Source organism: Phaethon aethereus (genome assembly GCF_964289735.1).
Source record: "Phaethon aethereus genome assembly, chromosome: 3".
Classification (NCBI taxonomy): Eukaryota; Metazoa; Chordata; class Aves; order Phaethontiformes; family Phaethontidae; genus Phaethon; species Phaethon aethereus.
In genome coordinates, this window is record NC_138576.1 from 125,782,441 (window position 1) to 125,800,413 (window position 17,973).

General features: G+C 37.2%; 1 protein-coding gene across 2 annotated transcripts in view; it reads left to right on the forward strand.

Moving 5' to 3' along the window:
* The window catches only part of XPO1 (exportin 1), a gene marked incomplete at its 5' end in the record, with an annotated part of 34,003 nt that extends 17,979 nt beyond the window's left edge, over nucleotides 1-16,024 (forward strand). The window contains 15 exons of one of the 2 annotated variants that reach the window (XM_081997499.1): nucleotides 523-681; nucleotides 3,461-3,658; nucleotides 4,333-4,471; nucleotides 6,402-6,583; nucleotides 7,423-7,579; nucleotides 7,691-7,854; nucleotides 8,674-8,808; nucleotides 9,733-9,916; nucleotides 11,402-11,508; nucleotides 11,912-12,106; nucleotides 13,102-13,270; nucleotides 14,478-14,612; nucleotides 14,728-14,887; nucleotides 15,015-15,111; nucleotides 15,723-16,024. In XM_081997499.1, the coding sequence (XP_081853625.1) occupies nucleotides 523-681; nucleotides 3,461-3,658; nucleotides 4,333-4,471; nucleotides 6,402-6,583; nucleotides 7,423-7,579; nucleotides 7,691-7,854; nucleotides 8,674-8,808; nucleotides 9,733-9,916; nucleotides 11,402-11,508; nucleotides 11,912-12,106; nucleotides 13,102-13,270; nucleotides 14,478-14,612; nucleotides 14,728-14,887; nucleotides 15,015-15,111; nucleotides 15,723-15,869 (2,328 nt within the window). In that variant the 3' untranslated portion in view covers nucleotides 15,870-16,024. The remainder of the gene's footprint in view (nucleotides 1-522; nucleotides 682-3,460; nucleotides 3,659-4,332; nucleotides 4,472-6,401; nucleotides 6,584-7,422; nucleotides 7,580-7,690; nucleotides 7,855-8,673; nucleotides 8,809-9,732; nucleotides 9,917-11,401; nucleotides 11,509-11,911; nucleotides 12,107-13,101; nucleotides 13,271-14,477; nucleotides 14,613-14,727; nucleotides 14,888-15,014; nucleotides 15,112-15,722) is intronic. The other variant, XM_081997500.1, reaches the window with a different exon arrangement.
* Between the last annotated feature and the right edge of the window lie 1,949 nt (nucleotides 16,025-17,973).

Consider the following 17,973-nt stretch of genomic DNA (forward strand, 5'->3'; position numbering starts at 1 on the left):
ACACTCAACTTCTATAAATGAAGTTGGAGAACAATCAAAAACACACAAAAGCTGGCAGCAGCAAAAGTGTTAAACTTTGTTTTCTCTGTTCTATAGCTTAATAGTGTTGACTTTAAAGGAGGAGGTCTGTCATGTTGTTTTAGTGTAATGTTTTGAAACTTAATGTTACTAGGGTCAGTTAACAAACACATTTTTTTTGAACATCTTTGGCCGATGCCAGTTGGAAATATCTGTGACAGAGCAGATATTTTCCTTGTTTACAGCTGCTGTTACAAGGGGTGGAAAAAGGTTTAGTTCATGAGAACTTTTGTTACCTGTGTGTGTTTTCACCTTACTGTGCATCTTGGGATCAAGCATGAAATGAAGGAGCTGTAAGACTCTTTTGTAAGAAAGCTCTGTAAAGAGGGGATGCCACGAAAAACATGGCGCTTTTTGCCAAAAGAGCAAAATATTTATTAATAAAGGGTAGTTCCACTTCTGTATGAAATGGGAAATTCTTGATTATGTCTCTTCTTTTTTTAGATGCTTCCTTTAAATACCAATATCCGACTTGCATACTCAAATGGAAAGGATGATGAACAGAACTTCATTCAGAATCTCAGTTTGTTTCTCTGCACGTTCCTCAAGGAACATGGCCAACTTATAGAAAAAAGATTAAATCTGAGGGAAACATTAATGGAGGTAAGTTGCTCAGTTTATCTGGTTTAAAAATGTAGCAAGTGTGTTCTCAATACTCAAAGGATGTGATACTAACATAATCTCTAGATCATTGTACTTCAGGTGGGTAAGAGGGGAAAAAAAAAATACGATTTTCTTCACATGATTAGTAAATCACATGAATACAAAAAACCTGTCAAAGTACTTGCTTCCTAGTATGCTACAACAGCAGTATTTTCAGTGATCCTATACTAATACAATGGTTGAAGAATATAGGTCCTTGTGTCTCCCTCTTCTTGCTTGTTCTTTCTTGAAAGTGTTAAATACAGCTTTAAAATAAATTAATACATTCTTTTTCCATGGTCTATATGTACTGTATTTTCTGTTTAATTTTCATTTAGAGAAGGTGTTGCTTTGACTTTCATCAGTCTGTGTGAAGCAGCTCAGTTACGTTTTTATTTGGCATCCAAAGCTGGTTTCTAGGTACAGTGCATGCTGTTAGTTCAGTGCTTCCATCCTGGTGCAGCTTCTTGCCTAACTTGGCATTTCCCAAAGTTAAACTGAAGGGCTTTAAATATAATCATCAAGGATGCTAGTCTGTTTCTATGTAATAAAGACGATGTATACCAGTAATGCTTAATGGCAGAGCTCTACCAAATGACTATGCATGATTTATTTTGTATTATTACTGGTTTCGGAGGAGGACCTGGGGGCTTCAGTTATCAGCTATCTTAGAGCAGTTGCTGAGAATAAGATTTACAGTTGCCCTTCCTCTCTGCTTATTCCTTTCTTTCTTTAAGACTGCTGCATTTGTCACAATTTTGACAGTAAAGTGCAACTTCACTGTCAAAAGTACTGGGATCTATGGAAATTCAGCTAAGAATGAAGGGTTGGAAAGGCTTAAATTCTAGGTGACTACTAAACGCTCAAGTACTGCCTCGTAGTGTAGTGAGGCTAGATCACAAAGTTAGATTTTTTTTTTTTTAGTTGTGTTTTTTAAATTGTGAATTAAAAAATTTGCTGAGGGTGAGCTGTTCTGTGGTGACTTTTTTGCTAGCTTCCTCCCACTGCTGAGCTCCAAGGGGATGAAACTGGCTCCATAGCCCCTTGAAGCACCACTTCCAGTGCCCAGCATCCAGCCCTCTGCAGGTATGGAGGCGATAGGGTGAGGAACTGCCCTGAGACAGAGGTAGAAAAACAATACCGCAGTTCAAGCCTGGAGACCAGGCTCCATTGGGAGGGGGAAGTACATCTTGCAGGTGGATTAGACAGACATGGTAGATTACAGCTGATTTCTAGTCTGTTTTCCAGCTAGTATTCTCAATACATTTCTTCTGGACATAGCCCTCTACAAAAAACATATATATATATTAATAAATTGGTTCTGAATATCAAATTGTACCTCATTTAGAAGATGGGCTTAAGAGGAGTATCACTTTTTTATTTTAAAAAGAACAACTATCAGCAGTTCCCCAATAGTTTCTGAACTTGTAAGTAGTAAGCTTTCAAAATAACTGTGAATTGGGGGAGCACAGCTCATGTCTGTACTTATATTGAGGCTTTCTTAGGAAGACCTGTGTAAACAGCTGAAGCTGTTGCATGTCCTGTGCAATTACATGTAAGTTGGCATGTGGTTTTTAGGTATTGGCTTCCTCTCTTGTCCAGCATAACTATGTGAAATTCTACTTTAAAAAAAGGCTTTTGTAAGAGTCAGTTCTGAATTACTTTCTGTCTTGTATAGAATGATGAAATGTTCAGCAAAGTTCTTAGGCTGGCCTAAAATGGTTGCAAATTTCACTCTGTGAGTTGTAGTGTAATAGAACGTAGTTATACAGGTACTTCAAAAAGTTCTGTGTCATTCTAACCTGTTTATTCCTGCGCTTTGGGTGTAGTAGATCATCTGAAATTGTTCCTCGGATTCATTGGAGCTGTGTAGGCTAGTGAAGGAAGCTACATAAATTATTGTAAGTGGAATTACCAAGAAAATTGATGTGTATAAGACTAATGTGTGGTTGTTTTTAATCCCTCTCTTGACGCTGTAGATACAGATGCTGAATCAGGTCTTTACCATCTAAAACACTCTGAGTTGCTGTAGTACCTAAGCTATGAACATGTCTTCAGATTTCTTTGTTTCTTTCTGTTTATTCACTGGTGGGTTTGATACTTTCCACCAGGGGACTGAAAATTAAGCTAGGCAAAAAATGTTTGGCTATGTAGTTCTAATTTCTGTGGTCGGTATCTCAGTCTGTCAGAATTGCATCAGTGGCCTTCCCTTCTCAGTCTGCTCTGGGTGTTCTGTCAGTGAAGAGGTTGAAAATGTTCTGGTAGATGACCTCTGTAGAAAGCAAGTGAGCAGTATGGCTTTGGTTGCCTTCAGTTCTTCAGGGTGTAAGGATCCAGAACGAAATAGCAGTAATAGTCTTGAGAATAGCAGTCATTTGAACTAGCTGTTGAAGGGTTTTTTGAGGCGCTCAGACAAAATGTGGAAGCTCCAGAGGCTGTGAGTTTGATACAAACAGGCTGATTTGGCTATGGGGTTCTTGAAGATGTCTTCAGGCTACTTTAGATTTAAGAATTGATACACACTTTGAAAACTCAGTAATTGACAGGGTGCTTTGTTTGAGTTGCTCCTCCGGTCAGAACTCTCTTGTAAGTAGTGTCATTGCAATGTTAATGCCTCTTTGTTCCTAACTTTTGTGTTAATTTGGCATTTTATCAGTATTTGAATAACAGGGCTTGAAGCAATGTGGTTTTATCTGCAGGAATAATTAGTAATCAGATGTTTAAACCACACTTTTTCCAGGCTCTTCATTACATGCTATTGGTATCAGAAGTTGAAGAAACAGAAATTTTCAAGATTTGTCTTGAATATTGGAATCATTTAGCTGCTGAGCTCTATAGGGAAAGTCCATTTTCAACATCTGCTTCTCCATTGCTTTCGGGAAGTCAACACTTCGATGTTCCTCCAAGGAGACAGCTTTATTTGCCTGTATTGTCCAAGGTAATCCATGCTTAAGTAAAAGTACTGTAATGATTTAGATACTGTTCCTGAATGTAAAGATTTTGCTTCATGTAAGGGATGACATCAGAAAACTTTTCTTGCTTTGAGTAGCTGGTAATGAATTCAACTCCACTTATTTAATGTGCTACAATTGTGAAAATACTTTAAGATGATACCAGTATATGGCAGGAGTATCAATATGGCGTTTCAGGTTTTTTTAAGATGCTTATTATGAATGTAAAACTAATTAAAAAAAAATCTGCATTAAACTGCTTTTTTAAACAGATAGACTGGAGTGTTACAGTTGGACAAAAATGTGTGTGTATGGAAAAAGTGATCTTCAAAAGACCCCTAATATTACATATGCATTTTGAAGCTCTAGAAAGTATGCTTCATAGGTTGCGGGTTTTTTGTTTGGGTTTTGGGTTTGTTTTTTTTCTTACTACTCAGCTTGTTCCTGGGGAGAGAGAAATCAGCAGGCTCTAATCTTAACGGCTTTTTTGTTAACATGCGTCTATAGAATCTTAATGTGAGCTAATCTCATGAAGTTCTGGATATATCCCTAATACGTGTCAGATCGCCTGACCAGGGTGCTTTGGAAACACTTGTGGAGCTATGAGTGTATTTTCATGTTACAGTCTGCCTCAATTTTAACTTTTCTTTGCAATGTACAGGTTCGATTGCTAATGGTTAGCCGTATGGCTAAACCTGAAGAAGTCCTAGTTGTGGAAAATGATCAAGGGGAAGTAGTACGAGAATTCATGAAGGATACAGATTCCATAAACTTGTATAAAAATATGAGAGAAACATTGGGTAAGTGTACTAGCTGGTATTCTTGTGCTATAGGTCTGTGCAGCTGCCTCAGCAGCATGTATGTTACAGAATGTTAGCCTATGATCTGAATTGTGTGTGGGTGAAATCATTAGCAGTGAGGAGTAGTATACAAACTTAAAAGAGAGGAGGCAGTGTTGGTCTGAATTTTTCTGTTTTAAGCATGTAGTGTTGTAGAAGTAGTTAATAGTAATACAGGTTAACAGTAATACAGGTCAAGTAGTAATACAGTTGGCTTTTCCCATTGAACAACACCTTTTGATATTCCTTTACCAAAATGTTTCAGATCCAATGAAACTTTGGTTTTGTCAGAAAGATGTTAAATTGGAAGGATTTTTCTAACTTGCAGGTTATTACTTCACTTGTAGTCTTGTGTAGACCAAGCACTCCGTAGCAAAACTGATTTCTTCTTTCATTAGGTCTTCAGAATACTTTTAAAAATTTTTATAGTGTTCTTAAACAAAATGGAAAATTCTAGCCTGAACTTAAGCTTCAAAAATCTTTTCCAAAGGTAGTGCTGAGGTCTTATAATGATCTTGCGTGAAAGTACAAAAGCTACAGTTAATTACATGTGTAGGAAAAAAAAAAAGGGAAAAATGCAAGTGCACTGAAAAACATCAGAATCGGTATTTCTATAGCATTTAATGTAGAAAGTATATTTTCTTTTTAGCATGTGTATGCTAGTATACTGTCTTCTTCAAAAGTCTCATGTTCAACTGTGACCATTTTGCCAGTGAATTGATAGTCCCTGTGGATTGTAGTGATAACTTATGGGTTTTCTGAGGCAAGAAAAAAATTTCAGTCTCATAACTGCAACTTGAAGAGGTAGAGGGGATTAGAATTGTCACATGTTTAGGACATCCAACCTTCAATACTAAATACTTTTCTATCAAACGCAAATGCTGTAAGGGAACACTGAGTGTTTAATAACGGGCTTATGAACTAGGAGTTGGAGGGGAAAAGCTGTGTGATGCAAAGTGGTTGTGGAACTTTTTTTATTCTCACCTTTGTACTTGTGATATAGGTACAGCTAGTGTTAGATTAATTGTTCTAGTGACTTCTCATATGGAACTTTTTTGTTTAATTTATTGTATTAAAATCACTACTGTACCTCCTGAGCCTTAATCATGCTTGCAGGTACAGGTTTGTTTATACAGAAATGCAGATTTAGTTAGTATTTGATTTCTGGTATTAACTATTGCTTATAATGTATTATCTTTAAGATTCACTTTAAAAAAATAATAAATGAGTGTGGTAGAAACTGTATGCTGTGGCACTGTAAAAATGTATTTCTTAATCTGGCCTTAAATCGCACTTGCTGGGATTTAGAATTTTATATTAGAGACACTAATCCTATTAAGGGCTGATGCAAGTATCGGAGTTGTGATACTTGAATCTTCCCACCTAGACTTGTTTAGGAGCACTGTCTCCACTTTAATGGTGGGTTATTGCAACCAGCAGACTTAATGACACTGAAATAAAGAGCAAAAGGAAATGGGTTGACTTCTTAGACACTGTATGTCTCCCATAGGTAGCCAATCCCGTATTCTCTATAGACCATGAGTATGTTTGCCTTTTGTTAATAATTTAACTTAGCAACTTTACTGATTCAATTCGTATGCGAGACCTTCATTGACTTAAACTTGCCACATCACTTGCATGTGGTGTTTTGCTGAGACCTCTTGGAACAAACAAAAATTCTCAAGAAAATTTATTGTCTGTCTTTAAAATACAGTTTTAACAAATATTTGTTTAAATTTTTAGCTTGTTCTGTCCATGAGTTCAGGGAAGAAGCATTGCACTTAACTGATAATTTAATTCTGGTGGTGGTGTTTTTAAAATAGAAGAATTTAACTTTGCCTGTGGAGTTGTGGTCCAGGTTGTTGCTTTAAAACATGTTGATGTCTTTCAGTTTACCTTACACATCTGGATTATGCAGACACGGAACGAATTATGACTGAAAAACTTCACAATCAAGTGAATGGAACAGAATGGTCGTGGAAAAATTTGAATACCCTCTGTTGGGCTATAGGCTCAATCAGTGGTGCAATGCATGAAGAAGATGAAAAAAGATTTCTTGTTACAGTAATTAAGGTATCATGTTGCAAAACTAATATCTTTGTCACCTGTCATAGTTTATGCTGAAGAAACTAAATTTACAAAAATACTGCTGTATGTTCCTAGTAAGCTACCTTGTATGGCAAGCAAGTTGATCAAGATTAATTTAAGGAATAATCTCGTATCTTGAATTTAAGGCTGGTAACTTCTTTAGCTGTGAACAGCACATTAATCCAAGTAGCCTCTTTGTGGTGAAAACTTTTAAGGGGTAAAATTTAGTTTATGGTAAAGTACTTTTCTTTGGGGGTGTGGAAGAGATGGAAAGGCATTGCTAATGAAATAAAGGAGAGTGGCAAAATAACCCACATTTTCAACTAGCTGGCACACTGCCACTCTGCCCTCTTCCAAATATTCATTGACCAAAATGAAGTTTTGGTAAAAATGTGCACAGAAGAGTGCAGGAAGAAAACATTCTTTACGAGAGTAAGTCGTACAAATTTGTGCAGAATATTTAGTTTAATTTCTTCTATTTGGTATGGAGTCTGTATTTTTATTGGTATCAACTGCTTGATCAGAATTCAATAGTGTGAGGCTTGTTGAAGTCCCTCCTGCAGAGATCTTTAGTTACATTTAATATGAGGATTCCATAGTTGAAAACACAGTGTTCCTGGTTTGGTTGAAACTTAAATAATTGCATTACCCCAATCTTAACCCATCTGGGTTTTTTGTTTGGTTTTTATTTAGACTTTGAACTTGAGGATGGCAACCACCTTCCTTTATACAGATCCTTGTAGGATTTTTATGCTTTGTCTTGTAGTGCTTTTAGTTTAACTGGACAAACTTGGAGATGAAACTGAAAGTATGTTATTTTGTAGGATCTCCTGGGACTCTGTGAACAAAAGCGAGGAAAAGACAATAAAGCCATTATTGCATCAAATATAATGTATATAGTAGGTCAATACCCACGGTTTTTGAGAGCTCACTGGAAATTTTTGAAGACTGTAGTCAACAAGCTGTTTGAATTTATGCATGGTAATTATCTGGGGTTTCCTTGCTGTTTCAATTACTAAAAAAAAAATTGCCTATACATGCACGTGTACAGGGGGAAAAATACAAAGCAGTAACTGAGTTGATTTAATTTAGAAACCCATGATGGCGTCCAGGATATGGCTTGTGATACCTTCATAAAAATAGCACAAAAATGCCGCCGACATTTCGTTCAGGTTCAAGTAGGAGAGGTCATGCCATTTATTGATGAAATCTTGAACAATATCAACACAATCATCTGTGACCTTCAGCCACAACAGGTATGTTTAATTCAGTATTGTGGATAGTTCTAAAGACTAATCAAGAGTTGTTTCATATTGAAAGGCAGTAGTGGTTTTCCAGGCTTGAATTGTATTTCGTAGTTTTTTGTTAGTGACGGTATTATGGTATCAATAGTATGATTGGGTTGCCTTACTGAGATCTTGGTCAGAATGCTTGGAAGGAGAATTAAAGTGCATTTAGTTGGAATTTCAATTGCTGGAATGTTTTAACAAGTAAATAAGATGGTGAATCTGGTTTTGTGGTTCTAATTGGAGAAATAGCAATATCCTACTATAATAGTATACCTGTAGCTGTGAAGGGGGGGGGGGGCAGGGAACAATCCAAAACTGCCTTTGTTGAGGAAGGGCACAGCTCGTGAAGTGCGAGGGTGGCGCACACATGCGAGACACACTGAGATGTTGCAATGATGTACTGAAACTTTGGGCAGAGTGGTTGTGGCATCTGGAAAAGGGTACTCAAACTTTGAGTGATGTAGTCGGTTCCACAGTTTAAACATGTCTGGTAATACGTAGTTAAATGGTGTGTGTCTGAGGTTCCTCACTTTGGGATATGATGGCAAAATGAGGAAAAATTAGGATGCATGTCCTGGCATTTGAAGGGAAGAGAATGGAGGTTTTTTTCATACATGATGGAAGTAAGGTGAGAACACAGAATCTTGTAAAGTCAGGAGAGGAAAAGGGTATTTAGACAGTGAAACCCATTTTCAGCCTTCACTATATGTTAGTTCAAAACAGTGTGAAATTTTCCTTACCTCTTTTTAACCTTGCTATTTAACTTCTTGTTGTTGCTTCAATCAGGTGCATACATTCTATGAAGCAGTAGGATACATGATTGGGGCACAGACAGACCAGACTGTGCAGGAGCATCTGATAGAAAAATACATGTTGCTACCTAATCAAGTATGGGACAGCATAATTCAACAGGCAACAAAAGTAAGCTCATAAATTTTAAGTGTGTGCTGTGTTCAGGTGAAGAAAACCTGCTAAATGTTTCTCTTACCCTGGGTTTATTTTTCACATGGCATGACGTTAAGTGTACATAGCTGTGGTGGACTTTATTAAATGATGGCTAAAGCAGTGATTGATGTGACAGTAAAAGTGTTGTTTTGAGAGAGGAGACTTAAATGACAAAATAAGTACTGGTTTTAATCTGATTTAAAGGACAATTTCCTGTTACTGTACAGAATATGTTTTAGTAGTTTTTTCCAAGGCTCCCTTTCATCTGACTTAGAAGTGGGTTGGTTTTCTGAATAACAGAAAAAATAAAATTCTAAACATACTGTTCACTCTTCTTCCTTTCTCCTCCATCATTCTCTTAAAGTACGCTGTTGTTTGTTTCTTTTATGCTTCATTTCTTTCACTCTCTTCAAAATATTTTACCTCCACACATAAAAGAACAACAGTCTTGCACTGCACAAGAGATCAGTCCATTTGGAGTTAACCTAACTAAGATCCTGAAACTTAAGCAAGCTTGAGTTAATGTTTCTTAATTCTGGCTTCCTTCTTAAAACAAGAACAGACTGCCTATCCTTTGGACCACTTCTGTCTGTTTTCATCTTGCTAATCTCTCCTTCTTAGTTTGTTTTCTTTCTTCAGCTAGAGTAATGCTTGTACCACCGTGGCAAAAATACTTCTGCAGAAGAGCAGAATTAAAATCAGTTGATGTTTTATCCTGACTGTTTGACGTAGTGCCAAGTGCCATGAAGTAAACTGCATTATATTTAAAGTCTGTAAACTTCAGTGATATGTTCTTTAATGCAGTGTGTAAGATAAATTATTGAAACTTACACTTTTATATTGAAAGCTCAAGGGCAATTTTATTCACTAAACAAAATGGACTTTTAACTTTTTTAACAGAATGTTGATATTCTAAAGGATCCTGAAACAGTTAAGCAGCTTGGTAGCATTCTGAAAACCAATGTAAGAGCGTGTAAAGCAGTTGGCCACCCCTTTGTGATTCAGCTTGGAAGAATTTATTTAGATATGCTGAATGTGTACAAGTGCCTAAGTGAAAATATTTCTGCAGCTATTCAGGCTAATGGTAAGAAATTCCATGTTCTTCCTGAAAATGGGGGTTAGCGCAGTGTATGTCATCAGGTTTCAGAGTGTGTTCCAACTAGGCTAATTTTACTGTCGTCACTTTATTGTTTGGGAAAGTGGAGAACGACTGAAAGTGCTTGCTTAGATCTTTTGTTAACCAGATGCTTTATTCAAATAAAGAACTCCTGATTTTAGAAGGAGAAAAAACACTATAAACAAGAAATTTTAGCAGTGATGCAAAACACTTTAGTTACTTAGAATTAATAGGCATCTTGCTGAGACAAAGTTGTAGCATGTATTCCTTCCGCTTACTCTAATTTTGAATATTAAAAGACTATCTTTAAATAGAAGCTCATTCATTTTTTCCCCAAAGATGTTGGCAGGGTTTTGGTATGATATTGTGCTACTAAATAGCTTTATTACAGAGAAGTAACTGTGCAGTGAAGGTGCCTGAAAGTCATGATAAACCAGGCTTGCAGTTACTGAGAAGGAATTATCAATTGCCTAACCTATTTTTACTAGATAAATTAGGGCCTAGGGTATCTCAGTAGAATGTACTTCTGTAGTAGTTCATTACAAGATGAAATGAGTCAGTTATTGAGTCCTGTGTTATGACCAGTTTTCTTGCTGGTGCAGATGATGATATTTGGAAATGTGAATGTTAAATAAAATCTGGTAATTGAGCAACTGGTTTACCTTGAAGTAGCTTCTCAGAATTCAGAATAAAATTGGCTGAGAAAACCATACCTTTTGATTCTGCAGCTCTAATGGCCAGAATTTGTCCTTGTCGGAAACAGTGAAGTTCAGGAAGCAGTTGCTAGGACTGTAGTCCTGATGTGCTTCTTGATCAGTAACTACTGTGACTGCAGCTGCCTCAGAGTATGTTTTTACAACTGCCAGGGATGGCCCTGATGCCAGCACGAGGGATGCCAACTTTCTTTTTCTGGCCGTGCTCATCGGCTTTTCCCGTGCATGTACTGTAGTGGTTGTATGGCTGTGCAGTTAATTAGATCAGGTTTTGCTGATGAGACGAGGTTGATTTAGGGTAAGAAACTGAATGAAGGATAAGGCTTCTTAAGGATAAGTGTGGAGTTGACACACAAAGATGAGTGGAAGGATTATTTCTCTTAGATGAAATCAGGAACTTTCTTGTTCTCCCCTGTCATCACTTAATGAGAACCAGATGTAAGCTCAGTCCACGTAGTTAAGTGAGTATGTGTGATTTCCCTAACTTGAAAAGTAAGTTGCAGCTTTGTTTTTGAACTCTAACTAGGGTACTGTCAATAGTAGTTTTGTAATGCTAAATAGCAACTTGGACCTATGGAGTTAGAACGGGGAGGTGGTAGTTTTTATTTGCACGATATGCATAAGAAGTCTTTAATAGCCTTTGTAGTCTGGATATAAAAATCAAGCATTCTCTGTAGCAATTTAAGTTAAGCTTTTTGTTACACTTTACCCAATTAACTGAAGCTTCAAAACTTTTCAGGTGAAATGGTAACAAAGCAGCCCTTGATTAGAAGTATGAGGACTGTAAAAAGGGAAACTTTAAAACTAATTTCTGGCTGGGTGAGCAGGTCCAATGATCCTCAGATGGTAAGTTACTCATTTTATACAAATAACTTGTAAGAGAGAATTAGGAAGAACTCTGGGTTTTGTTCTGTTGTTGACTGAATTGATTGGTCACAGGAACTTGCTTCAGGAGGTCTGTAAAATATAAAGGAGAAAGTGTGACCATACAGAGGTAAGCCTGAGCTATGTTTGAGATACTTCAGTTAACTTTAGCTGAGAGTAATCTTAAAGGGCATCAAGGAGGTTTAAGAGAACCCTACCAGAAGCCCTGCTGGATGGATACAGAGGGTGGGGGGGTTTAATGGAAGTATCATGTATTTCAACTTAGGAAAACTATCTCCTGTAAGTGAACGTTGCTATAAACTGTATGCTAGAGACTCTGTTCAATAACTGCATTGTTATAACCATGGCATGCTTTTTCAATTAGGTAGCTGAAAACTTCGTGCCTCCCTTGTTGGATGCCGTTCTCATTGACTACCAGAGAAATGTTCCAGCCGCTAGAGAACCTGAAGTACTTAGTACTATGGCTATAATTGTAAACAAGCTGGGTGGACACATTACTGCTGAAATACCTCAGATATTTGATGCTGTTTTTGAGTGTACATTAAATATGATCAACAAGGTATTTATATTTAAACTTTGGATAAGGCATCTCCCTACTGACTGAAGACCAAAAAAATGGGGTTTTACAAGAGTACTGGTCTTGGCTGTTGGTACATCTCTAAATGAAAGATCTCCTTTTCTTGCAATGAAGGGAAGCAGTACATAGTGAACGTAGAGTTACTACACAGTTTTCATCTTATGGAAACAAAGCGGGGGTTCATGCCTTCTTTCTGTGAATATCATTTCCATATGTGGTGTCTTGTGGTTCATCTCCCTGTGTTTTTGCAGTCACAAAATGCATTTGTGGCACTTGAAAAGATTTCTGCTCAAAGGAACATACTAGTTTTGAAATCTGGCTATCTAGTTGGATCTCTTAATCTCATTGCCTTAAATTTCTCTGCTTAGCTCTTGATTAAAGTCATTAGTGATTTTTCTGTTCTGCGGACTTGGAATGTCATGCTTCAGGAAGCATAAGTGTACTTCAGTTAAATGTCAGTGTAGGACTAACTGCTAAAATTAACAAATATTTAAAATTTATGAATGTAAGTACTGATCAGTCACTTGGAGTATTTCCTCACTAACGCACTTCGTATGCTATAGTGTGCAATATGTATTTGCGCAATACTTGGGCACTACCGGCTGAATTAGTGCTACTTTGCAATAGGGTGTAACCCGAAATTGTAGCCCTGTAGCAACGCAGGTTCTTAACCAGTGTTGAGACCATCTGTCTGTATCTGTGGACTGAGTAGTGATTAAGGTTGTGTACTGACAAAACGTGGCTTAGCCTGTCAATGTTGTGTAACTCTAGAAGATGGTCTTACTAAGCTTTGGTGGGGAAAACTGGGAGAGAAAGTGCTCTGAGGAATGTAAGCTTTGCTTTGCATTTAAGGTTATTTTAAACCTGGTATCTGAATGCTGCTCTATGTCAGCTATTGACTTGCTCTGCTTAACAGCAGATCTTATGATGGACCTTTAGGAAACTTGACTTTTCCCCCCGCCGCTCTCTTGTTCTAGGACTTTGAAGAATATCCTGAACACAGAACAAACTTCTTCTTGCTGCTCCAGGCTGTAAATTCTCATTGCTTCCCAGCGTTCCTGGCAATTCCACCCGCACAGTTCAAACTTGTTCTGGATTCTATTATTTGGGCTTTCAAACATACAATGAGAAATGTTGCAGATACAGGTAAATGGAAGTGTTTAATATGCAGACTTTGTTTGCAGTGTTGGATATCTTTCTGGTAGAACGACGTTTTCTTGCAGATTTTTCTTTAGTCAAACTTAGCATTCCAGTCATACGATACTGTACTGCATTTGCACAAGAATAATATTCTTCTGTCTCAGCTTCAAGTTGTCAGCCAGGTATCCATGAATGGGCTGAAATACTTGGATGCTGTTTCACTCCTGTAGCTGTAAGAGAGCACTGTTAAGAGTTTCTGCTTGCTTTCTTTTCCATGTGAGGGTTGGCATGTTTCTGAAATGGCTGAACTGATGCAATAACTCACTGCTGCTAGAGCTGGTGTTACAGCTCTACTTCTGTAGTGCTGCCTGCAGTGTTTGACTTAATACCTCAGTAAGACAGTTGCTCAGGAACTACTGAAATGTCCAGCAGAAAAGCAAATGTTTGGGGTGGGAGCTGACCTCACGGTCTGGGAGTGAGCCCACGGCATATGGAAAGGGAAACAAATGCCTTAGATTGTTAAGAAGTGGAATTATGCTTCCTTTAGACAGCAGCAAGCTGTTTAAACTTAAGATGAAACTTCATGGTGCAGCTGACAGACTTGAGTAATTAAAAAGCCCCCCAGAATGACAGTTATCAAGGGAGACTAGGAGAGGCTGTATAAAAGTCTTAAATTTGAAAACCATTCTTTTTTTTTAACATCTTGGGCTTGGTGCACTACCTTGACTACTGGATTAAAAAAAAATTGTTGTGCAGCCACTTAGGTTTTAGCCAATTGTCTTGTATCGGTGTTTGGAAGGGATGGGGATAAAAAGTACCTTTCAGTTGCATTTCACTGAATAAAGTAATTGAAGCTTTCATGGCATTCTAAAAACGAAAACATTTTCCCTTCTTGAATCAGCAAACACTTCTTTTGGTAGAGGGTTTCTCTCACCTTCATTGGTACCAATAGAGTGGTGCGATTGGTTCTTTATGCTTCTGTCATCTAATAATACAAATAAAATCGGCATGCTATGTAACTGTGGCTGTAGTCCTCTAGTGGCTACTTGAGGAAATGCCTGAGAAAACCATTACACAGGTAGTGCTTGTCTTTTCAGTGCCTATCAGAATTTCTTGGTATGCTTGTGTCATCGTGGAAACAGCAGAAATATGCACAGAGGTGTTCTAGTACTGTTCTGGTAGTAACCTAGTGTTTTAATGCATATTTTTCTAGGACTTCAGATACTTTATACTCTACTACAGAATGTTGCACAAGAAGAGACTGCTGCCCAGAGTTTCTATCAGACATATTTCTGTGATATCCTTCAGCACATTTTCTCGGTTGTAACAGACACCTCGCACACTGCTGGTAAGAATGCATATATGTGAGCCGGTTGATGAAAACAATCCTTTTGAACATCAAAATACTGTTACACACGCTGTTCTGAATAATAACTGCACACGTATGACTTTGATCTGTTCAGGTTTGACAATGCATGCATCAATCCTTGCATATATGTTCAACTTAGTAGAAGAAGGAAAAATAAGTACTCCATTAAACCCTGGAAATCCAGTGAGCAACCAAATGTTTATCCAGGAGTATGTCGCAAATCTTCTCAAATCTGCATTTCCTCACCTGCAAGAGTAAGTGTGCTTACTCTTTTTTAATTTTTAATTTTAAAAAATCTTTAAAAAGATTTTTTTTTATTTTTTTAGCACTTTGAAGTGGGTTCTTATGTTTTGAAATACTAACTGATGTTTTTACTGTTAGTGCCCAGGTTAAGCTGTTCGTAACAGGACTCTTCAGCCTAAACCAGGATATTCCTGCCTTTAAGGAACACCTAAGGGATTTCCTGGTCCAAATCAAGGTATGTTTGGTGTGCGTTTTTTCCTCAAGAAATGAAAAATGATTATTCAGCAGGATGATAAACTGTTGCAAAGTACTTGGGACAGTGTTCATTCAGTGTTTGCTTAGGAGATACAAGTTATTTTGCAGCTGTTTAAAATGTAGTGAGAACTGTCAAATGGCTTCCATGACTCTAGTGTATCATGTAATCTATTTCAGTGTGATTTTAATCCAGATTTTGTTTCAGTTCTGCTTGGGACATGTTTTGAAACTTGCTAGAGTTTATTTTTCTAAAGATGCTAGAATTCAGGAAGACTGTAGGAAAGAGTTTGTTAATTAGTTTTGAGACTGCAATCATCAGGTATTTCAAAATTGTAATGATACTGCTGTAATGGTGATACGCTCCAAACGCTGGGTTATTATAGCATCCCGTTCTGTAACACAGTGAAAATCTTTAAAATATTTTGCATTCCTTTATATTAATTCTGACCTTAGGAACAGAAAGCAAAACAAGCAAATAGGCTGGCAGGGAATGTGGAGGAAAGATGTTTTAAGTCGTTCTGGGTTTTGGAAACTTACTACTCCGCCTAAAGCATTTGACAATAAACTAATGATTTTATGTGAATTGTACAGGAATTTGCAGGTGAAGACACATCAGACTTATTCTTGGAGGAAAGAGAAACAGCCCTTCGGCAGGCTCAAGAGGAGAAACATAAACTTCAGATGTCTGTACCTGGCATCCTTAATCCACATGAAATTCCTGAGGAGATGTGCGATTAAAAAAAAATAAAATAAAACACGTTTTGCAGTTTTCTTTCTGTACAGCTACTTTGTTGTGATAGAAGAAAACAGCACTTGGATATTTGTTGACCAAAATGATGCCAATTTGTAAATTAAAATGTCACCTAGTGGCCCTTTTTCTTATGTGTTTTTTGTATAAGAAATTTTCTGTGAAATATCCTTCCATTGTTTAAGCTTTTGTTTGGTCATCTTTATTTAGATTTGCATGAAGTTGAAAATTAAGGCATTTTCAAAGTAAATACTTCATGCCCATTTTGTGGCTAAGGGGAAAATAGGCAAAACATAACTTGTAAAAGACTATATTGCAAAATAATACAATTTCCTGTAAGAGTATCAATTTTTAATTCGGGATCATTTTCTTTCTAGTCTGTCCTGCAGTCTAGGAGAAAAGGCAATGAGTAAAACAGATTGAATTAATTGTTAAGCAGAGGATTATAGTGCTGCATTTGTTTTGATCAGTTAGCAGCTTTTTGGACTGAGTGGTAAGGCTAGGCTACATGTATTTGCAAGTTGTATGGCAAGTCTGCAGCAAGATCATGTGCATATCATCCCATTGTAAAGCAACTTCTGAAGAGTATGGGAACACAGTACAGTTAGTTATTTTTACACAGTTCTTTTGTTTTTGTGTGTGTGCTGTCGCTTTGTCGACAACAGCTTTTTGTTTTCCTCAATGAGGAGTGTTGCTCATTTGTGAGCCTTCATTAACTCGAAGTGAAATGGTTAAAATATTTATCCTGTTAGAATAGGCTGCATCTTTTTAACAACTCATAAAATAAAAAAAAAAAAACCTCTGGCTTTTGAGATGACTTATACTAATTTACATTGTTTACCATGCTGTAGTGCTTAAAGAACACTACTTAAAAGCAAAATAAACTTGGTTTACATTTATTTTTCTTTCTTCGGCTTATTCTTTTATTGGATGAAAATGCTGTGATCATATTTAAGATTTGTATCCTGAAGGCGTAGGAGAAGTTCCTTGAGATCTAGATAACTGTTGCTTCTGGCTTGCCTCATCTCAAGGACTTTGGCTGTGCTTGAAGTTAACGTGAACTAAGTTGGGTTCCATTTGGAAGTACAGTAGCTGTTCTGACTTACCTCCGTGAATAAATATTCCATACTACGTTACTAAAAATGCCAGGAGTAAGGTACTCTTGCGCGCGCTCTCTCTCTCTCTGGACTCTTTGCAACTTATTTCAAAGAGGTATTGCACTGTATCTTGACTAAACAATTGATACTAGTACATGTTAACACATGTAGACAAGATCTACAGTTATTTTTCTACCTAAAGTTTTGTAGTTAAATGATTTTCACAGATTTATGAAGTATGGATATGAAAAGCAGTATGAACACTAAGATTGTGTACAGTTTTGGCTTCCCCATTTTTGTAACATCTTGTCTCTGTTTTCTAACAGTTGATGTTAAGCTCTCCCAAAGTTTTTCTGTTTATTTGGTCTCTAATCTTAAGGTTGTTACTATGATGCGAAGTATAGCCATTCCTGCAGAGCTGTAAAACAAGGTTAGATGGTTGTGGAGGTCTTTTATGTAAGTTTGGATACTGTAGTTAACTTTGTGCTGTGTATTCCTTTTGAAGTAGAAGTGCATGAGTTAGCAGTGTTCATGTAGAATTTATCTGTGACCAGAATGTTTCCAGTCTTAAGTATTGGTCCCTTTCTGTTGGTGAACATCTCTCCATTTGTTTTACTTGGCTGGCCCTAAAAAAGCATAGCTGCTCCTATATGAAGATCGTTTGGCAATATAAAAGTTGTGAGCTGGCAGTTGCTCTTCTGGAGAGAGGGTTCCTCAAACCCTGCATGGCTAGGACTTATAATGCAGCCTACCAAAATTATTAATTATTTTGATAGTTACAGAACTAATTTCTTTCTCTCCTTAAAGCTCACGGTTTAAGCTTTTTTTTATGTCTTCCTGTCCTGTTGATGTATAGCTTTCTGTTCCACTCTGTGAAGGCGGTATCAACTTTAGCAGGCAGCTTAAAGTAAAATATTTGAAGTACTGTTGAAGGACACATCCGGAATGGATGTTAAATGGCTTATGACCAGGCTGACTTGCAGCATTATAGAGCTAC